General features: G+C 38.2%; 2 protein-coding genes across 4 annotated transcripts in view; both read left to right on the plus strand.

Annotated features, from left to right (window-relative positions):
• The window catches only part of LOC756186 (solute carrier organic anion transporter family member 3A1), a 19,819-nt gene extending 16,113 nt beyond the window's left edge, over positions 1-3,706 (plus strand). The window contains exons 9-10 of the mRNA XM_030989143.1: positions 1,646-1,710; positions 2,187-3,706. Of these exons, the coding sequence (XP_030845003.1) occupies positions 1,646-1,710; positions 2,187-2,437 (316 nt within the window). The 3' untranslated portion in view covers positions 2,438-3,706. The remainder of the gene's footprint in view (positions 1-1,645; positions 1,711-2,186) is intronic.
• Positions 3,707-5,413: 1,707 nt separating this feature from the next.
• Positions 5,414-17,572, plus strand: part of LOC756881 — a 95,363-nt gene continuing 83,204 nt past the window's right edge. For 2 of the 3 annotated variants that reach the window (XM_030989144.1, XM_030989147.1), the window contains exon 1: positions 5,415-5,551. The gene's annotated coding sequence lies outside the window, so the exon portion shown is untranslated. Of the gene's footprint in view, positions 5,552-17,572 lie in introns of all 3 variants that reach the window. The other variant, XM_030989146.1, reaches the window with a different exon arrangement.

The raw sequence follows: 17,572 nt of genomic DNA on the forward strand, positions 1-17,572 counted from the left end.
CAATAGTATTCGTTAAGCTCTTCAACAAACTCTTTTGACTGCACATTTAGTTGGCTTTTCTTCTGCCTATACCCTGTCAGGTTTTGCATAGTTTTCCAAGCAGATCTACTATCATTATCTTGAAAGCTCTTTTCAATTCTGTCTCTCTGAACCTTCTTACAATGTACAATTAGTCGATTAATCTCTTTCTGTAGCTCTTTCTTGAGTACATCGTTACCTTGATATACTGCAATTCTTTTTTGTTTGATCAAATCCCTTAACTCTGTTGTGAACCATGGTTTGCTGTTAGGGAAGACCTTAATTACTTTACATGGTATTGTGAGTTCAACACAAAAGTTAATATAATCGGTAATAGCATCAACCTGTTCATCCAGTGAGTTCGCATCGTCCAATAGTAATTCCCAATCCGTACAGTCGAGGCACGCGCGGAGAGCCTCCGTATTGTCATCCGTCCAGGCGTAGCGTTGCTTAGTGACGGGCTTTGTTCTCTTCAACTTCTGCTTGTAAGATGGAATGAGGTGAATGTTCTTGTGGTCCGAACTCCCCAGTTGATAACAGACTTTGCTTACGTAGGCCTCAGGAATGTTTCCGTAGCACAAATCTAAGGTTGACTCACCCCTTGTTGTGACATCGATGTATTGTTCGTAGTTGGGCAATTCATCATTCAGCCGGCATTGATTGAAATCCCCGATGATGAAAATGGGTGCATCTGGAGAAGACGTTTCTAAAGCGTGGGCGTGGTTGGCAAGGTCAACGCTTGCAGTTGCTAAGTCCGCTCTTGGGTGTATGTAACATACTGTAACGAAGATCTGAGGGAACTCCCGTGGTAGATAATATGGACGCAAACCCACAGTAATAAATTCGATATCAGGAGTACATTTAACTTCTTTGACTGTCCAGTTAGTGCACCAGCTTCTGTTGATGTAAAGGCACACTCCCCTCCTCTCGTCTTTCCCGACTCTCTCGTTCGATCTCCTTGGGAGAATAGTCGTGGAATGCCTGCTTGTGGTCGATGTATTTTCAGTTTGAGTCATTTCATGGGCCTTTATATGAATTGGGAGGGGTGCACAGGCTTTTCGGTCTGGGGAGTTGGAATACATACGCACCCACTCGGCTTATGGCTTACGTATTACTCTGATAGGTGCAAGAGGTCAATGCTTTAAGAAACCCCAGAGGACACCACTTTGATCTGACTGACATCGTATTTTGCTTGAGCTTGCATTATTGCCTTTTGATATGTAACTTTGACATATGAAATGTTTCTGATTACGGTTCCTAGAAGTCTTTAAACCTGTAACAGTGGGAGAGTGTAGGCCTGTGAGTCTCAGAGAATGCCCTAAAGTGTCGCCTACGAATCGTAGTGATGTCGGAACTGTAACAAGAATGTGCCCGAATCGGCCTACCTCAAAATAATGTTTAAGTTTACCATTAAGAGCCCTATTATTTACATAATGACATCTGGCGTTGAGTGCAATATATTTCGAATCAAACTGTATGGTGGGCCTAATTTTTAAAGTAAATTGCTTTCTTCAGGTTAATGACCTAGATTCATTGTACAAACAACATAAAGTGCATTACAAATTACAAATTTGTATTTCATCATTTTGTCTTTTTCCCACTTTTTTCCTCTCTCTTATTTTATCAGATGCGTGAATCCTGACTCTAAAGCAATAGCGCTCGGTGTACGGGCTATCATGATGAGATTACTCGGTAGGTTTTTATTATTTTTATTATTAGTATTATTTTGTAATATCATTATTACTGTTATTTTGATAATTTTCATTATCAATATCATTGTCATCATTATTATTATCATCATTGTTATTATTTCTTCCTCCCTCTCTCTTCTTCTCTCTTTCTCTCTCTCTACTTCTCGACGAATAATGTTCGTTCATCGATTTGATTTTTTTTGATTTGATTTGATTTGATTTCATATCTTGCTTTCTACATGGCTATTCAATAACGTAAATATCATATTTAGGACAATGTAGAAAACAGAAGTAGTCAGATTCTGCCTATAACAAGATTGGAAATACTTCCCCCATATAAACTCAGTAATAAGGCCAGCTTGCAGTTTGATGTTCGTCATGACTGCGGTCATTATTTGTGAACGGTTTGCTCATTTACTGATTCATTGCCACTTATTGATATAATCTGAACCTTTCTCGTTGATTCTCTACCACTAGGTGCCATTCCAGCTCCGCTGATCTACGGGGCTGCGATCGACACTGCTTGTAGGCTTTGGCAGACTGAGTGCGGCAAGCAAGGATCTTGTTATATCTACGATCTTGCGGCTTTCCGTTATGCCTACCTTGGTGTCAACTTCATCTTCAAAGTTCTCACAGTCTTCTTCTACCTCGTGGCATTGTGGCTCATCAGACGACAGCGCATGCGCAATCAAAAGGAGGGCAAATTGGCCATTGAAGAGGAAGAGTGAGGGGGGAGGGGGATAGCATGAGTGATGCAGATAGTGTGCTGCCTAATAAAGAAATGTGTGCGCAATTGTTAGTATTTCTACTATACTGCCAGATTTTTAAGAGAGCGACTTTTCTATCATATTACCGTTTCTGGGGTGACTTTTGCATTTTCTATTTTAATTTGATCTTATTTTTGTACGAAATTTTTTATAAAACGCTTTTCTTATTATATTAAAATGTTGCATAAATCTTTTTCCAGCTTTAATACTCGATGTTTTTCAATATACTCTTTATACAAAAGGTAATAAGAAGGAATACATTTAATAAATATATATATATACTGAACAGTTATTAAAGCAATTGTAAAATGAGTGATTACTCGAAGATAAAGATGCATGCAATACTTGTAATTATTACACTTCATTCATGTCACGTGGTGCATAATACCGAACAAATTCGTATTGCAAGAGAAAGTAAGACTTAAATGCAAAACATATAAATGCGATTAACTGTTAATGATCACGTTGAAGAAAAAGCTAATAAGGAAGTAGAATTCTTTTATATTACATCGTATATTATAGTGCAAATATAATGGTACACGCGGAATAAACTAATCAAAGTTACATGTTTGTGTAAGTTTATAAATTATATCATAAAGAGAACTGTTAAGTATATACATTAACGTGGTGCAATGGTATTAAAAAAAAACTATATGATATATATTTTAGCTATCATAGGTTAAACAGTGACCGAATGGTCAATCGATACTGTTCAAAAGTATAAAATGTATTTTTAAAAGTGTTAAAATGTTTTGCCTTCATGATATGCACTCATGCTTGACTTTTGCTAAAAAAAACAAAGTAACTATTATAATTGTTTATACGGGAATGTATGCGTAACTAATCGTCGTTTGTAAAGGCTTCAGACTGAGAGTAATTTCAACTAGTAAAGTAATTTCGGCTTGCAACCAGAGTAAATACAGATCGAACACGAGATCTTTTTACCGATCAGAATCATTATTGTCTTGCTTTGTAATATGATCATACACCACACGGGCCATATGAAGGCGGCCCCTGGACCCCAGCAAGAAAGGTTCGCGCCAACGCGCGCGCACGTTGGCTTCGCCCTTGCCCCTAACTTCGAAGATCTGCCGCTGTAGAATGATTCTATTTAAATGACTACAAAAACGGCATTACTATTAACTTTATGATGTACACAAAACAAATGGTGTCGGCTGCGTAATTATCTGTGAATTCAAATAAAATGGTTTATAAACAACGACAAATTAATACAAAATCCTTTTTTTCCTTCTTTTTTCGCACCAGTCTATTATATGCTTATGTAAATGCCTCCGCCGTTGAAAGAAGCGTTTTATGGGATTGTGTGTCCGCTGGTCTATCTGTTTTTCTTCATATATACGGGTGGATGAATTTGGGTATCCAGGCAAGTGTGGCCTGAGGGAAGTTAAAGATCATTCATTACAAATATCGGCCAGGAAGATTCTTGAGTTTTAACAATAAGGGAATCTATAAAAACTTGTTTCACAAATCTCTTACATTTCTACAAAAATGGCAAGATACTAAATTGCAAAAGTACATGATAAAAATAAATTTCCACAACTAAAATACGACAGTCTAATACAAACGCATGTAAAAAGAATGATAAATGGATTTTCAATTACTTACAAAATAATAATTGAAGGATATTGTCTGTAATACTAATAGATTGCTCAGGCACAGTGGACAATTTTTTTTAAGAAGTAAAATTTCAAGTACAAAACGTTCAAAGAAACGGACAAACGGCATAAAGAAATAACAAATGCATTCATACTAAGAAATTAAGGTAAAGTACATTCAAGTTTATACACATCACAATGAACATGCCTCAAAGAAGACATACATTCTAGTTAGAGCACGTTGAGTGACACAGTGATAACGTGACAGAGAAAACGAGGTCATGGTCATCTATAGCCTACCTACCGATGAAATTCTGGTTAATTAAAAAATTGTGTGTTTTTAGCTGCACATAGTTATCCTTGTAAGCATTTTACAGAAACGCTGCATTGTGTACCCAACACTCCTACAGTACAAGGAATCACCTGACAGTGGTCTGAGGAGAGGGAAACAAGAGGGAGAGGAAGGGAGAGTGTGAGAGTGGGAGAGAGAGAGAGAGAGAGAGAGAGGGGGGAGTAGGAGTAAGAGAAAGAGAGAGGAAGGGAGAGAGAGGAGAGGAAGGAGAGAGAGAGAGAGAGAGAGAGAATATGGAGAGAGAGAGAGAGAGAGAGAGAGAGAGGAAGGGAGAGATTAAGATTGAGAGATAGAGAGAGAGAGAGAGAGAGAGAGAGAGCAGACATAAGACATCTAGAGAGGGGGCGTGGTGAATAAACATGTGGAGAAAGAGAGGGGAAGGGGAAGAGAGAAAGAAAGAAAGAAGAAAGAGAGATAGAAGAGAGCGAGAGATAGAGGGAGAGAGGAGAGAGAGAGAGAGAGAGAGAGAGAGAGAGAGAGATGTTCGGCTTTTTGTTTGTCAAAGCCACGATGATCTTCATCCACAACTTACTTTTTGCTCAAAAAATCAACAGTGTAGTACGGAGAAATAAAAAAGAGTGAAAAGACACATAGAATAAAAATATTTTTGCTCAAAATCCAAGAGTGTAGTACAGAGAAATGGTGGTGGTGGTGGGGGGGGGGGGGGCACATACAGACAGACAGAGACAAGGGTGCGATAGAAGATGGGATAAATCAGAGCCATCTATACACATAGATCTGTGTATAGATGGATCTGGGAGAAATTATAATGGAGCGACACCATTGTCCATCTTAACGTTGCAAAAAGAACACCATTCATAGACCAATTTTGTCCTGAGATTTGTGTGGTTATCCGATTGGGATGGATAGGTAACCTTCTCTTCTGCATCGTTACCTCTTTGCTTTCAGCATCGTCTCAGGGACCCATCGCAATGAACACTAAACAAAAGAGGATGATGCTTGACTAGACACAAATAGCCATTACCCGTGTCCGTAAAAAAGGGGAAGGGCAGTAGCTGTCTGGTGATTAGTTGTGGAGTTTTTGAGGCGATAGCTGCTTGCATAAACAGACGGACGGACGGTATACTGCTCTACTCGCAAAGAAAGGTACGTAACAAAAATTCACTTCTGATTAACATTAATTGTCATTAAATCAAAGGCATAGAGTACCGAAGCTGTGACATCATACAAATGTATTCTTAGAATTTCTCAATTTTTCTTCATTTTCCGAAAGAGCATTAAAAATAATGTCCGAATGTTGAAAACCAATATAGGCCATTTTCGTAACCAAATCTAATGCATACGTCTTTGTGAAGTGCCTCAATACAATTTACTTCATTCACCTGATAAGAATAATAGTATTTCAATAGACAGAATGCGAACTGCATACATTAGTTGTTGCCAGGTAGGACAAACATTATGGCTTGACCTACCTAGCAAGAATCTTCAACTGTGAAGGAGGTATACTTAACCCAAAGAAGAAGAAGAAGAACACTTAATATATGCAGTTTGCATTCTGACTATTGAAATACTATTATTCTTATCAGGTGAATGAAATAATTTGTATTGAGGCACTTCACAAAGACTTATGCATTAAATTTGATTACATTACGAAAATGGCCTATTGAATATGTTAAGTATTGGCTGAGGTATGACCATCTGAATAAATAGCAACTCAGTGTTATATTGCTCTGGCTCGTAATGTTATGAACCAGAGCAATATAACACTGAGTTCCTATAGGTCGTCTATTTATTTAGATGGTCATATCTTAGCCAATACTTAACATATTCAATAATACGTTTATATATAAACACTAACCAGTGATCTAGATGAATGCACGTAATAATATGTCCGTCTTTCTTTACAATTGACATCCGCTGGAAAAGAGTAAGTTTGTGTTTTCCGATCCAGAATCTGTTGTTGTGTTGTTGCTTGTATTTTTGGTGCTCAGTCAAAATTGACTATACGCCTGTCTGTTCAAGGTACAATGTCCATTTGCAGGTCAAAACAAAATGAAAGGGTTAAATTCCAACGGTATTTGAAAGAAAATACTAATTTAGATCTTCCCTCATAATGAAAGGGCTCGAAAAATGGCTTTTAGTGGGAAAATAACGTATATAAGTTGTCAAATCGACTTAAAGATACTATGTCCCTTTTGCAGCCAACATCAAATTCTGTAGAACTTTGCAGGAATTATGATTATGTCATGTATGTCCTATCTGTGAAATATAAACGTCAGCAGTGTCTTAGTATTCAAATTATGCAAGGAAACCCGTTTACTTTCTAGACTTCCCTGTCAGACACTATCGAGTGACTGACTGACATTTTTTTTTCTTTTGTGGTAACACAATGAGCTGTAAACAGGTACATGAGCATTTGTCTGCATCAATAATCCACTACTTGTAGTGGCCAAAATTAAACTGATTGAATCTTTGTGCAGCACAAAACGTACGGCCATTCGGTACAAGGGTCTGAAAACCAGACTATTACTTAGGTGACTGCAATCACTTATGTCGATTCGACAGCTAATGGTTAATTTCCCACGAAGAGCCATTTTCATACCCTTTCGTTTTAAGGAACGTTCTAAACAAGTATTTTCTTTCAAATGCCATTGAAATTTAACTTTTCATTTTTTGACCTGCAAATGGGACAAAGTACCTTTAAGTGATCGCAATCACCTAAGTAATAATCGGATTTTCAGACTCTTTTAGTTTCTGCAAAGTTCTACATAATTCGAAGGTGGCTGAAAAGGGACATAAATAAAGGCGACGTCCACTACAAAAATAATGTGCTTTTAATAGATGCAAAAAACAAGAGAAACATAGCTTTAAAAAATTGAGTAAAATGGGATCACAAATAAGGAAGTTATGAATTTTTTTGAAAGTATGAAAAAACTATGGAACTTAGAAAATCACTACACAAATTGCCAATTTGTTCATATGTTTGTGACGTCATTGCCTCACTATTTATCAATTACTTTTATATATTTTTATCCCCAGACACTTGATTTCCCCCATGCGTTTGCCCAGACAATATGATTGGTATCATATTGTGTGTATGTCATTTCACAAAATCTTTATGAACTTTGAAGAAAAACTATTTTCTTTATAATGTATATTCATAATCATTGTTTTTTATTTAAATAGTTTATCAAAATTCGAATTTTTCTTGATTTAACTGAAAAGAATTACTCTATATTAGTGCATCCGCGCAAAAACATATTACTATCAATTTAACTTGGATGCTGGTGAGAGAAAATATGATTTTTAAAGGGAAAAAACTGGAAACTTATATTATCAATATAAAGAAAAGAACTAGTGGATAGTGAGGCAATGACTTCACAGACTCATGAGTGATATCATCTGGTATGATCTAGGCCACTTAAATACACAGTATACCGATACAGCATGACGTAACAATGTTTTCCTTATTGGCCGATGTCGTCCTGTCAAGGACGATAAAAACACATTATTGTAGATGATTCGATTTTTATCCTTTGCTTTGAGCTAAGTATTAAATATTCGTCGGATTTCTAGTGGCATCTCTCCACACTCTATTTGGAGTGCTGCTATGGAGGTAATTCCCAAGCATATCTTTAGAGCTTCGAGTTGAATCATGTCTACCTTTCTCTTTTTGGTTGTTTTACCCGAATCATAGATTTCACATTCGTAATCCTGTATGGGTCTGATAAATGATTTATATGATAACAGGAGTGTTTTGGTATCTGCACATTACCATTTACTGTTAAATTTTTTAAAGCATTAATACATCTTCCAAATACACTGTCTATGTGCTAACCCAAGCATGATGTGAGTCAAAATTCAAACCTAGGAACTTGAGCTGGAGTGCAAAGGAAAATGACACGTGAGATGTTGATTAGGCAGTTAAAGGTTCATGGGTCACATTACACGTAAATAAGGCCTAGAGAATCTTGCTTCGACAGGGAAAATTGTGGTAAGGAGGAGTAAGGGAAGAAGGAGGATACTTTGGCTGGACAGTCTGCATAAATTGTTGAAAGAGAGAGGAGTGAAAGAACTGGGGGTGGTGCTAATAGAGAAGGCTAGGAGCATGTACCCGAGGGTTGTGGAACAGCATGATCACCAACGTCTATCGATAGAGAGAGAGAGAGAGAGAGAGAGAGGAACTTGAATTTATTTACCACTTCTATTTCCGTGCCTTGGATAAAAAGTTTAGGCTTTGCGATTTGTAAAAACTATTACTTTCGTCTTTCTAGACGACAAAGAAGCTCCCCTTTTATTATACTAATCAGTCAAGTCATCAAGATCCACTTGTAGTCGCTTGGTCATCTGCAAATTGTGACAACTTAGGGTGACAAATTTAGCGAGGGGGATCGTGAACGAAAACTTTGAGCACGGAAAGACTGAGGACACCGCCCTGTGGAATTACATTTTGTTATAAGAAGGATTCCGAGAGCATACCTTTTATTTGTACCAAAAATGTTCTATTTGAAAGAAAAGATGTTACCCATGTGTTTGGAAAACCCCGAATCTAGAAGTTTGAATAGAACACAATTTTTGTGTATAGTATCATACGCCTTTTCAAAATCTATACCGGGTAGAAAACGGTGTTCTCTATTGGCCATAGCTTTTGTTATGTCCGTGTCTAGACGTAGGCGGTGGTCTAGACTAATTCTCCCTGTCTTAAAACCACTTTGAATGGGAATGCTATCAAACGACCAGTTTAACCGGTTTAGGATCAATCTTTCCATTATTTGGCAAAGTACTGAAGTGAGAGCTCTAGGGCGATATGCTGAGGTATTGGAAGGTTTCATATACTTTTTTTTAAATGGTGCAAGGATCACATGAAGCCATTGAAGTGGAGTTTCAGTCTTTGTTCATATTCGATTAAAAAGATTTAGGAGACTGAGCTGAGAAGTGATGGGTAGCTCAGACACATTAATCTCATCTTGTCCTGGGGATGAATTGTTTGACCTTGTAATTAAACTTTTCAGTTTGTGAATTAAGAAGGGCTCGTCTATTGATGTATACAGACTTGGTTACAGTCGAGACAGCTTTTGTTAAGACATGCTTGGATTTTCCCTTGACTCAGCAAATACTTTTGCAAGAACGTTTGCCTTCCCCTTATCATTAGTTATTTCTACGTTATAAGTGGTCGACGATACATGTGTTTCTTTTTTCTAGGTTGATTCATTTCAATTGATTTCACGAATATTTTTCCACACCACTCCTATCTGGTCAAAACGATATATTTGTGAGCAGAAGGTCCTCCAATGAAATACTTTTGCTTCCCTAATAACCATCTGGATGCATGCCCTTTTGAATGTGTATTTTATTAACAATTGTGGCGTAATGCACTTTGTCAGTCTATTTCTCCTAGCGTTTCTCTCTTTGATAGCCTTTTTTTTGTACACTTGTCATTCCACCAGCCCATTGGTGGTTTCCCGTCCTGTTTGCATTTCACTTTAGGGATACACTTTTTGTCTATTTTGTATAATACTGTAACAAATTTGTCATACGAAGTTTGAATATCTGAACCCCTTGTGAGATCATTGGTCACCTGTGCCTTGGATAATTCTTTAAAAGGTCTCGAGTTTGCCCGTTTAAAAGACCACTTTCTGTTTGTAGTATGAGATACATATACATTAATATTATTATGATTTGACTTTCCTATATAGGTGTTTGCTACAAAATGGTCGCTTCCCATATTTCTGTATTTGCTTCCCATTCGCTTTTTGCTTCTTAATTGGGAGTGACTATTAAACGTTAAATCGTTTATTTGATACTTTAAGATTGCTGTCTGTTTCTCTGCCATTAGGATCGGTTTCATCGCTACCTCAAATAGTGTTATGTCCATTGAAATCACCACAAATTACTAAGTTACCATTTATGTTCCTTGTTATTGCTAATAGATTTGTTTTACTTAGTCTTTTGCAGGGATTATACAAGTTTACAATTGTAATCTTTTTGTTTTGGATCGTGCACTCCACCAGGGTTTGAAGCTCCCCTCTTGTTTCTATTGTTCCCTGGGTATAAGATGCAACTATGCAAACTATATAGCACACCCACCTCTGGGACCAGTGTTTCTTATAAATAAGAATCATTATAATCCTGAAATGATTTAGAGTTCTCGTCTTTAAGCCACGTTTCCTGAATACATATAACATGCGGGTTTTCATTTAGATTATAAATGTAATTTTGAAACTCATTCATGTGATAGATTAAACCTTGTGCATTCCACTGCGCTGTGTTCTGTTCTGTTGGAAATGAAATATAAAAACTGAAACTGAAACTGAAACTATGTACAATCCTTGTGTGGTGGCGTGTGATTGCGGTCGATTTTAAAACAGCATTTGATTCTTTATCTCTTACTTTCCTCTTTAGAGTCTTAGAAATGTCTGGGTTCGGTCCCTCATTTTGTTCGTGGTTAAAAACTATTAACATTTATATAAGTAGTTGTGTTATGAATGGGAGTTTGGCTACTGGTTATTTTGGTGTAAGGCAAGGAGATCCACTCTCGCCCTAATTATTTATTCTCGCTGTTGAATTATTGGTAACAGTAGTGAGAAATGCTGAGGGAATTAAAGGCGTTAATATTGGAGGAATTGAAGTAAACCAAGTTTTATATGCAGATGATATGACAATATGTGTTAGAAACAAAGAATCTGTATAGAAAGAGTAAAGGAGATTTTTATGTTATTTAAGCAAATAAGTGGTTCACGGGTCAATGCGGAAATTACTAATATTATGCAATTGGGGGAAAACAGATTAATTAGAAAAAAACTTCCCTTTGGGAATTTGGTTAAAGCAATTGAGATTTTGGGAGTTCATTTTGCTTCAGACGTCAGAATAAAAGAGGAGTGAATTATGAGGAGATTTTAAGCAAGACTAAAATGAGGGTGTTTTGCCTGTCAGTGCATCTTATTGTGGTGTGTACACGTATGTAAGAGTACCATGTGAACATGCGAGTTGCAGATGGAAGTGGTTTTGTTTGGGGTTGGGCAGTAAGGGAGTATGGCGGGCTAAACGTGTCATAAACATGACAACTGTACAACTATACATCCATCGAACGGATGTGTAGTTAAAGGGATAGTTGAGTTCTGTTTGCAGACCGGAAATGCCTTCAAAGTGCATGGTTATTGCTCTTATTCTTATCTATGACATTTATAGTGCCCTTTTAGAACCTAAAATTGCTACGAAGGTAATTTTAGACCCCAAAATGTGTGAAATTTAGCCAATACAATCATACCAATTCAGCTCCACTTTTAAAAAAAACACGGTGACCGTTAATTAATTATTTAATCAAAAATAATAATACGTGAGCCGGCTAATTGTGGGTAATTATAAGCAACACGAAAATGCCAGCAAAAAAGCCAACATCGGCATCGGCTGAAATACGACGTATAAGGCATTATTTCGTTTTTTCAGGTTTTTTTCAAATTTTTCAAAATATCTAATATTTGTGGTAGTACACAAGTATTAGAAATCGTTATATTTCATCCGTCTCTGAACCTATTTTGATCAAATAAAGATGATTATGTCATTTAAATATTATGTTCTTTCAAATTTGACACTCAGTTTTTCATTATCTCACACAAAATTATTTTGTGTAGCGCCCTCTGCAACAGAACTCAACTATCCCTTTAAAGCGAGTCAAGTGCATGTAACCGTACATCTTCAGTTCAACTGTTATCTTTCAAATTTGCTCTAAATCATTGTTTCCAAGTCTTTGTGCAACCCAAGAGGAAACTAACTCTAGAAATTGCAGATTACCTGGCATATTTTATCATCTAGAAATGTAGACTCCAGCCAGGGAGAGATCGTACCTATTTTAATTATTTTCCTTTGTAAAAAGAAATTATTCTCTCCATGGTTAGAAACCAGGAAGGGTAAGTTCAGAATATCCGCGAAGCGATGGATGCTATGGAGAATCATGAAAGGAAGAGAAATTCACTTTTCTATGGTCTCGAGAGGAAAAGAGACGAACATATACAAGAGGTTATTTGTAAAGCGATTACATGTCTCGATGTTCCAGAATCTAGGGCACGCAAAATGATGCCCTAGATTAAAGTTAATGAATAATGTTCACTAATAATGATCACCGATTGCCACGTAAGCCGAACGATAACATCAAAACACGTGACCCGATCATAGTATAATTTGTTTCCATGTCCGATCGCGACGAAGCGCTTTTGACCGGATACAGCGACGTCCCAACATGCCCCCATGTGTCCGCATGCCCGGAAACAGGCGCGGGAAAAGCAGTCCCGTGCCCCCCTCCCCCCTTAGCGGCTTAAAAAAAGGAAGAAGGAAAGATGAGATAAAGAAAAAAAAGAAAAAAAAAGAGAAAAGAGAGAAAGAAAGAAAAAAAGGGGAAAATGGTGAAATAAACATTTAAAAAATACTAGGTATAGGTTAGAGCAGGGTTTCTCAAGTCCGGATCGCACGCGCGGTCCACATTCGGTCCGCCTGGGACAGAGTCTGTCATTGCCTTAATTTAAGGAAATTATAGAATATTGAACGTTTCAAGGTATTTTAAACGAAATTTCAATAAAAATCAATAAAATCAAAAGGAATGTAAGAAATCCTGAAAAGAGAAAAATATCACTGTTTATTTTTTTATTTCATTTGTTTAGCTTTAGAAACAGTGGCAGTGGCCGAATCAGCCGCGGCCCCCTATTTATGGCAGCCTTAACAAAATAAAGAAAAAAAGTGAAAAAAGTGAAAAGAGAAGAAGAGAGAAAGAGGGAAAAGAGAGAGAATGGGGAAAAGAAGAAATATACTAATAATAATAAAATTGCTACGAGTAACAGGTTAGCAACGTATTAAATGGGTGGAAACCAAATCCCAGCGCAAGTCATGCGTGTTGCCTGCATCAACGTATCACTGGCTGGTCTGGGGGGGGGGGGGGGGGGGGGCTAATTAGCTGCGGTCCTTCTTTTTGGCGGCCTAAACATGAAAATGGGGAAAAGAAAGAACAATGGAAGGAAAAATTAGAGAAGAAAGAGAAAATAATGTAAAAGAGAAGAAGCTATTAAGGGTGGAGGAAAAGGAGAGAGAGAGAGAGAGAGAGAGAGAGAGAGAGAGAGAGAGAGAGAAAGAGAAAGAAAGAAAAAAGGAAGAACATAACATTTAAATTTACACTTAAGGGGGTATTTCACTGAGCGGCGAATGCTTGCGTAAGTAGCGAATTTGGGGTTTCGCCAGGGTTCGTAAAAGGTCCCGAACATTCACAAATAGTGGCAAAGGATTGGCAAACAGTTGCTAATCTTCGCAAAAACTGTTGCTAACATTTGCTTACAGTCGCTAATAGTCAACTGCTAACATTTGCGACGTTTGTAAGCATTCGCCGCTCAGTGAGCTAAGAAAAGAACATAATATTTGAATTTACACTAAAAGGGGATATTTCACGTAGCGGCGAATGCTAACGATTGTTGCGAACTTAGGAATCGCCACCTTTTCTGACGAATGTTGGCGAAAATCAGGATTCGCCTCTGTTTGTTTGGGGTTGGGCAGTAAGGGAGTATGGCGGGCTAAACGTGTCATAAACATGACAACTGTACATCCATCGAACGGATGTATAGTTAAAGCGAGTCACGTGCATGTAGCAGTACATCTTCAGTTCAACTGTTATCTTTCAAATTTGCTCTAAATCATTGTTTCCAAGTCTTTGTGCAACCCAAGAGGAAACTAACTCTAGAAATTGCAGATTACCTGGCATATTTTATTATCTAGAAATGTAGACTCCAGCCAGGGAAAGATCGTACCTATTTCAATTATTTTCCTTTGTAAAAAGAAATTATCCTCTCTGTGGTTAGGAACCAGGAAGAGTAAGATCAGAATATCCGCGAAGCGATGGATGCTATGGAGAATCATGAAAGGAAGAGAAATTCACTTTTCTATGGTCTCGAGAGGAAAAGAGACGAACATATACAAGAGGTTATTTGTAAAGCGATTACATGTCTCGATGTTCCAGAATCTAGGGCACGCAAAATGATGCCCTAGATCAAAGTTAATGAATAATGTTCACTAATAATGTTCACCGATTGCCACGTAAGCCGAACGATAACATCAAAACACGTGACCCGATCATAGTATAATTTGTTTCCATGTCCGATCGCGACGAAGCGCTTTTGACCGGATACAGCGACGTCCCAACATGCCCCCATGTGTCCGCATGCCCGGAAACAGGCGCGGGAAAAGCAGTCCCGTGCCCCCCTCCCCCCTTAGCGGCTTAAAAAATGAAGAAGGAAAGATGAGATAAAGAAAGAATAAGAAAGAGAAAAGAGAGAAAGAAAGAAGAAAAGGGGAAAATGGTGAAATAAACATTTAAAAAATACTAGGTATACGCCCGGCCCCCCCCCCCCACTCAGTGTTATTTAGGGTACGCATATGCTCGTACCCTCTTTTTGAAAGCACCCCCTATCTGAGGACTGCCAACATTTCCAAACCCCCCTTTCGCGGGCTTTTTGCGGGCTTTTCCTGCCTTGGAGACTCCCCTAAATCAGGAAAAATGCTCAATGTACCCCCCCCCTAAATTCGGAATAATTTCTCAGGAGTCCAAAGAGATGAGAGAAGAAAAAAAAGAAAAACACCCCTTTTTAAAGAAATCTCAGGGTGGAAAGTCAAATACACCCCTTTTTTTTTTACAATTCTCGGGCCGGACTTTGTCGCACGAAAAATACCCCTTTACCGGACATTTTGGCAACACGCATGCGGTCATTCCGACCTTTGAGTGGGGGGGGGGGGGGGGGGGGGGCGGGGGTATAGGTTAGAGCAGGGTTTCCGCACGCGCGGTCCACATTCTGTCCGCCTGGGACAGAGTCTGTCATTGCCTTAATTTAAGGAAATTACAGAATATTGAACGTGTCAAGGTATTTTAAACGAAATTTCAATAAAACTCAATAAAATTGAAAGGAATGTAAGAAATCCTGAAAAGAGAAAAATATCACAGTTTATTTTTTAGCTTTAGAGACAGTGGCAGTGGCCGAATCAGCCGCGGCCCCCTATTTATGGCAGCCTTAACAAAATAAAGAAAATGGAAGGAAAAATTAGAGAAGAAAGAGAAAATAATGTAAAAGAGAAGAAGCTATTAAGGGTGGAGGAAAAGGAGAGAGAGAGAGAGAGAGAGAGAGAGAGAGAACGAGAAAGAAAGAAAAAAGGAAGAACATAACATTCAAATTTACACTTAAAGGGGGTATTTCACTGAGCGGCGAATGCTTGCGTAAGTAGCGAATTTGAGGTTTCGCCAGGGTTCGTAAAAGGTCCCGAACATTCACAAATAGTGGCAAAGGATTGGCAAACAGTTGTTAATCTTCGCAAAAACTGTCGCTCACATTTGCTTACAATCGCTAATAGTCGTCAACTGCCAACATTTGCGACGTTTGTAAGCATTCGCCGCTCAGTGAGCTGAGAAAAGAACATAACATTTGATTTGACACTAAAGGGGATATTTCACGTAGCGGCGAATGCTTACGATTGTTGCGAATTTAGGAGTCGCCAACTTTTCTGACGAATGTTGGCGAAAATCAGGATTCGCCTCTGTGACATTTTGGAACTTTTAGCGATGTTAAGCCACAATTAGCAACATTTGCGCGAATGTTTGCGAAAGGCAGTTGGTTACTGTTAGCAACTGTAAGCAAATGTTAGCGACAGTTTTTGTGAAGATGAGCAACTATTTACACATCCTTTGCCACTATTTGTGAATGTTGGGACCTTTTGCTAACTCCTAGTACTAACTCAATGGGTCAATTTTTTATAGGAACCATATGGTCACGTGGTCCCTAGCATTGGCAAATAAAAAAGAACTTGAGCGACACCGTCTTATAACCCTTTGTAAAGGCTTACCACTGTTTTGAAACGCTTGCAACTGCTTGCGGAAAAATAAATAAAAAGAAAAATTGTTTACGACAATTAAAACTGTTAACGAACCCTGGCGAAACCCCATGTTCGCTACGTTCGCAAGCATTCGCCGCTCAGTGAGATACTGACATACTCCCTTTACAGATTATTTCCGATGAGTTGGCTCGACATGTACTTAAAAAGTCTGCGGACGAAAGTACAACAATACGAAAACAACCATTGTCTTTAAGAGAGAAATGAAAATGAAAGGGGTTATGTGATTTTCAAGGAGGAAACTACGATTTCTTTCGCTGGTGACGACTATCTTGAATTTTCTAAATATTAAAAAATTCAAGAACTTTAATAATAATAATAATAATGTAACTTATATCGCGCCTACACCCCATCCGTAAAGATAGAAGTGGTTCCCAAGACAAACTTTGTTGTATAAAATTGGAGAGAGTGGACTTTTTATAATTTACAAAATTTCTCGGTGTTCTGCTGCCTCGAGATCACTGGAGCGAAGAAAGGTAACAATGTATAGCAAAGAGTCCCTATTCAGTGAAGAATTAATCCTTTTCATCCAAATTAATTCTTCTAACATTCTTGACCAGAAGTGCGTTTCAAACTCAATAATAGGTACTTTTAGATTTGCGTGGACTAATACGTGTGACGTCCATTCAAGGCAGTGCATTAAAAGGACGTCGATCGTAGCAATCCACATTGTCTTCGTGCGAATCTAAAAGTCCCTACTATGGACATCATACCATTGAATGCTTTGTACAGTATAAGTGGTCTGCTACTATTGAATGAGATGGAGTGCGTAATTTCAGGGCTTTTATGTGCTCTTTAAAAATTGCACACAATGGCCCGAATTCAGAAAGGAGGTTTGTCGACAAACCTTGGTTTTCGTACGTCATATGACGCGTTTTACGCGTTTTTTTACAAACCTTGTTTGTAAAGAACAAAAGGAGGTTTGGCGAAACAAAAGGAGGTTTGAGCTCAAACCTTGGCCTGAGCTCAAACCTTGCTTTGTGAATTCGGGCCAATAGGTGCAGTGCAATTTAAATTTCAAGGGATGGATTAGAGTTGTTATCGTTCACGAAGGCTATCGACGGGAATCGACGGGAATCGACGGGAATGTTCTGAATTTCCAAAACTCGAGAGCTTCCGGGGGTTCCGATTACTTGATCCCTGACGGGTGCTCTGTCCCTGCAGCCCACCACTAAATGTGGACCCCATGTATTCCATTCGTACAGATAGAAGTGATTCCCAAGACAACCCGCTGTTTTATAACACCGTCCTTAG

Source organism: Strongylocentrotus purpuratus, unplaced genomic scaffold (assembly GCF_000002235.5).
Source record: "Strongylocentrotus purpuratus isolate Spur 01 unplaced genomic scaffold, Spur_5.0 spur5_scaffold_18, whole genome shotgun sequence".
Taxonomy (NCBI): Eukaryota; Metazoa; Echinodermata; class Echinoidea; order Camarodonta; family Strongylocentrotidae; genus Strongylocentrotus; species Strongylocentrotus purpuratus.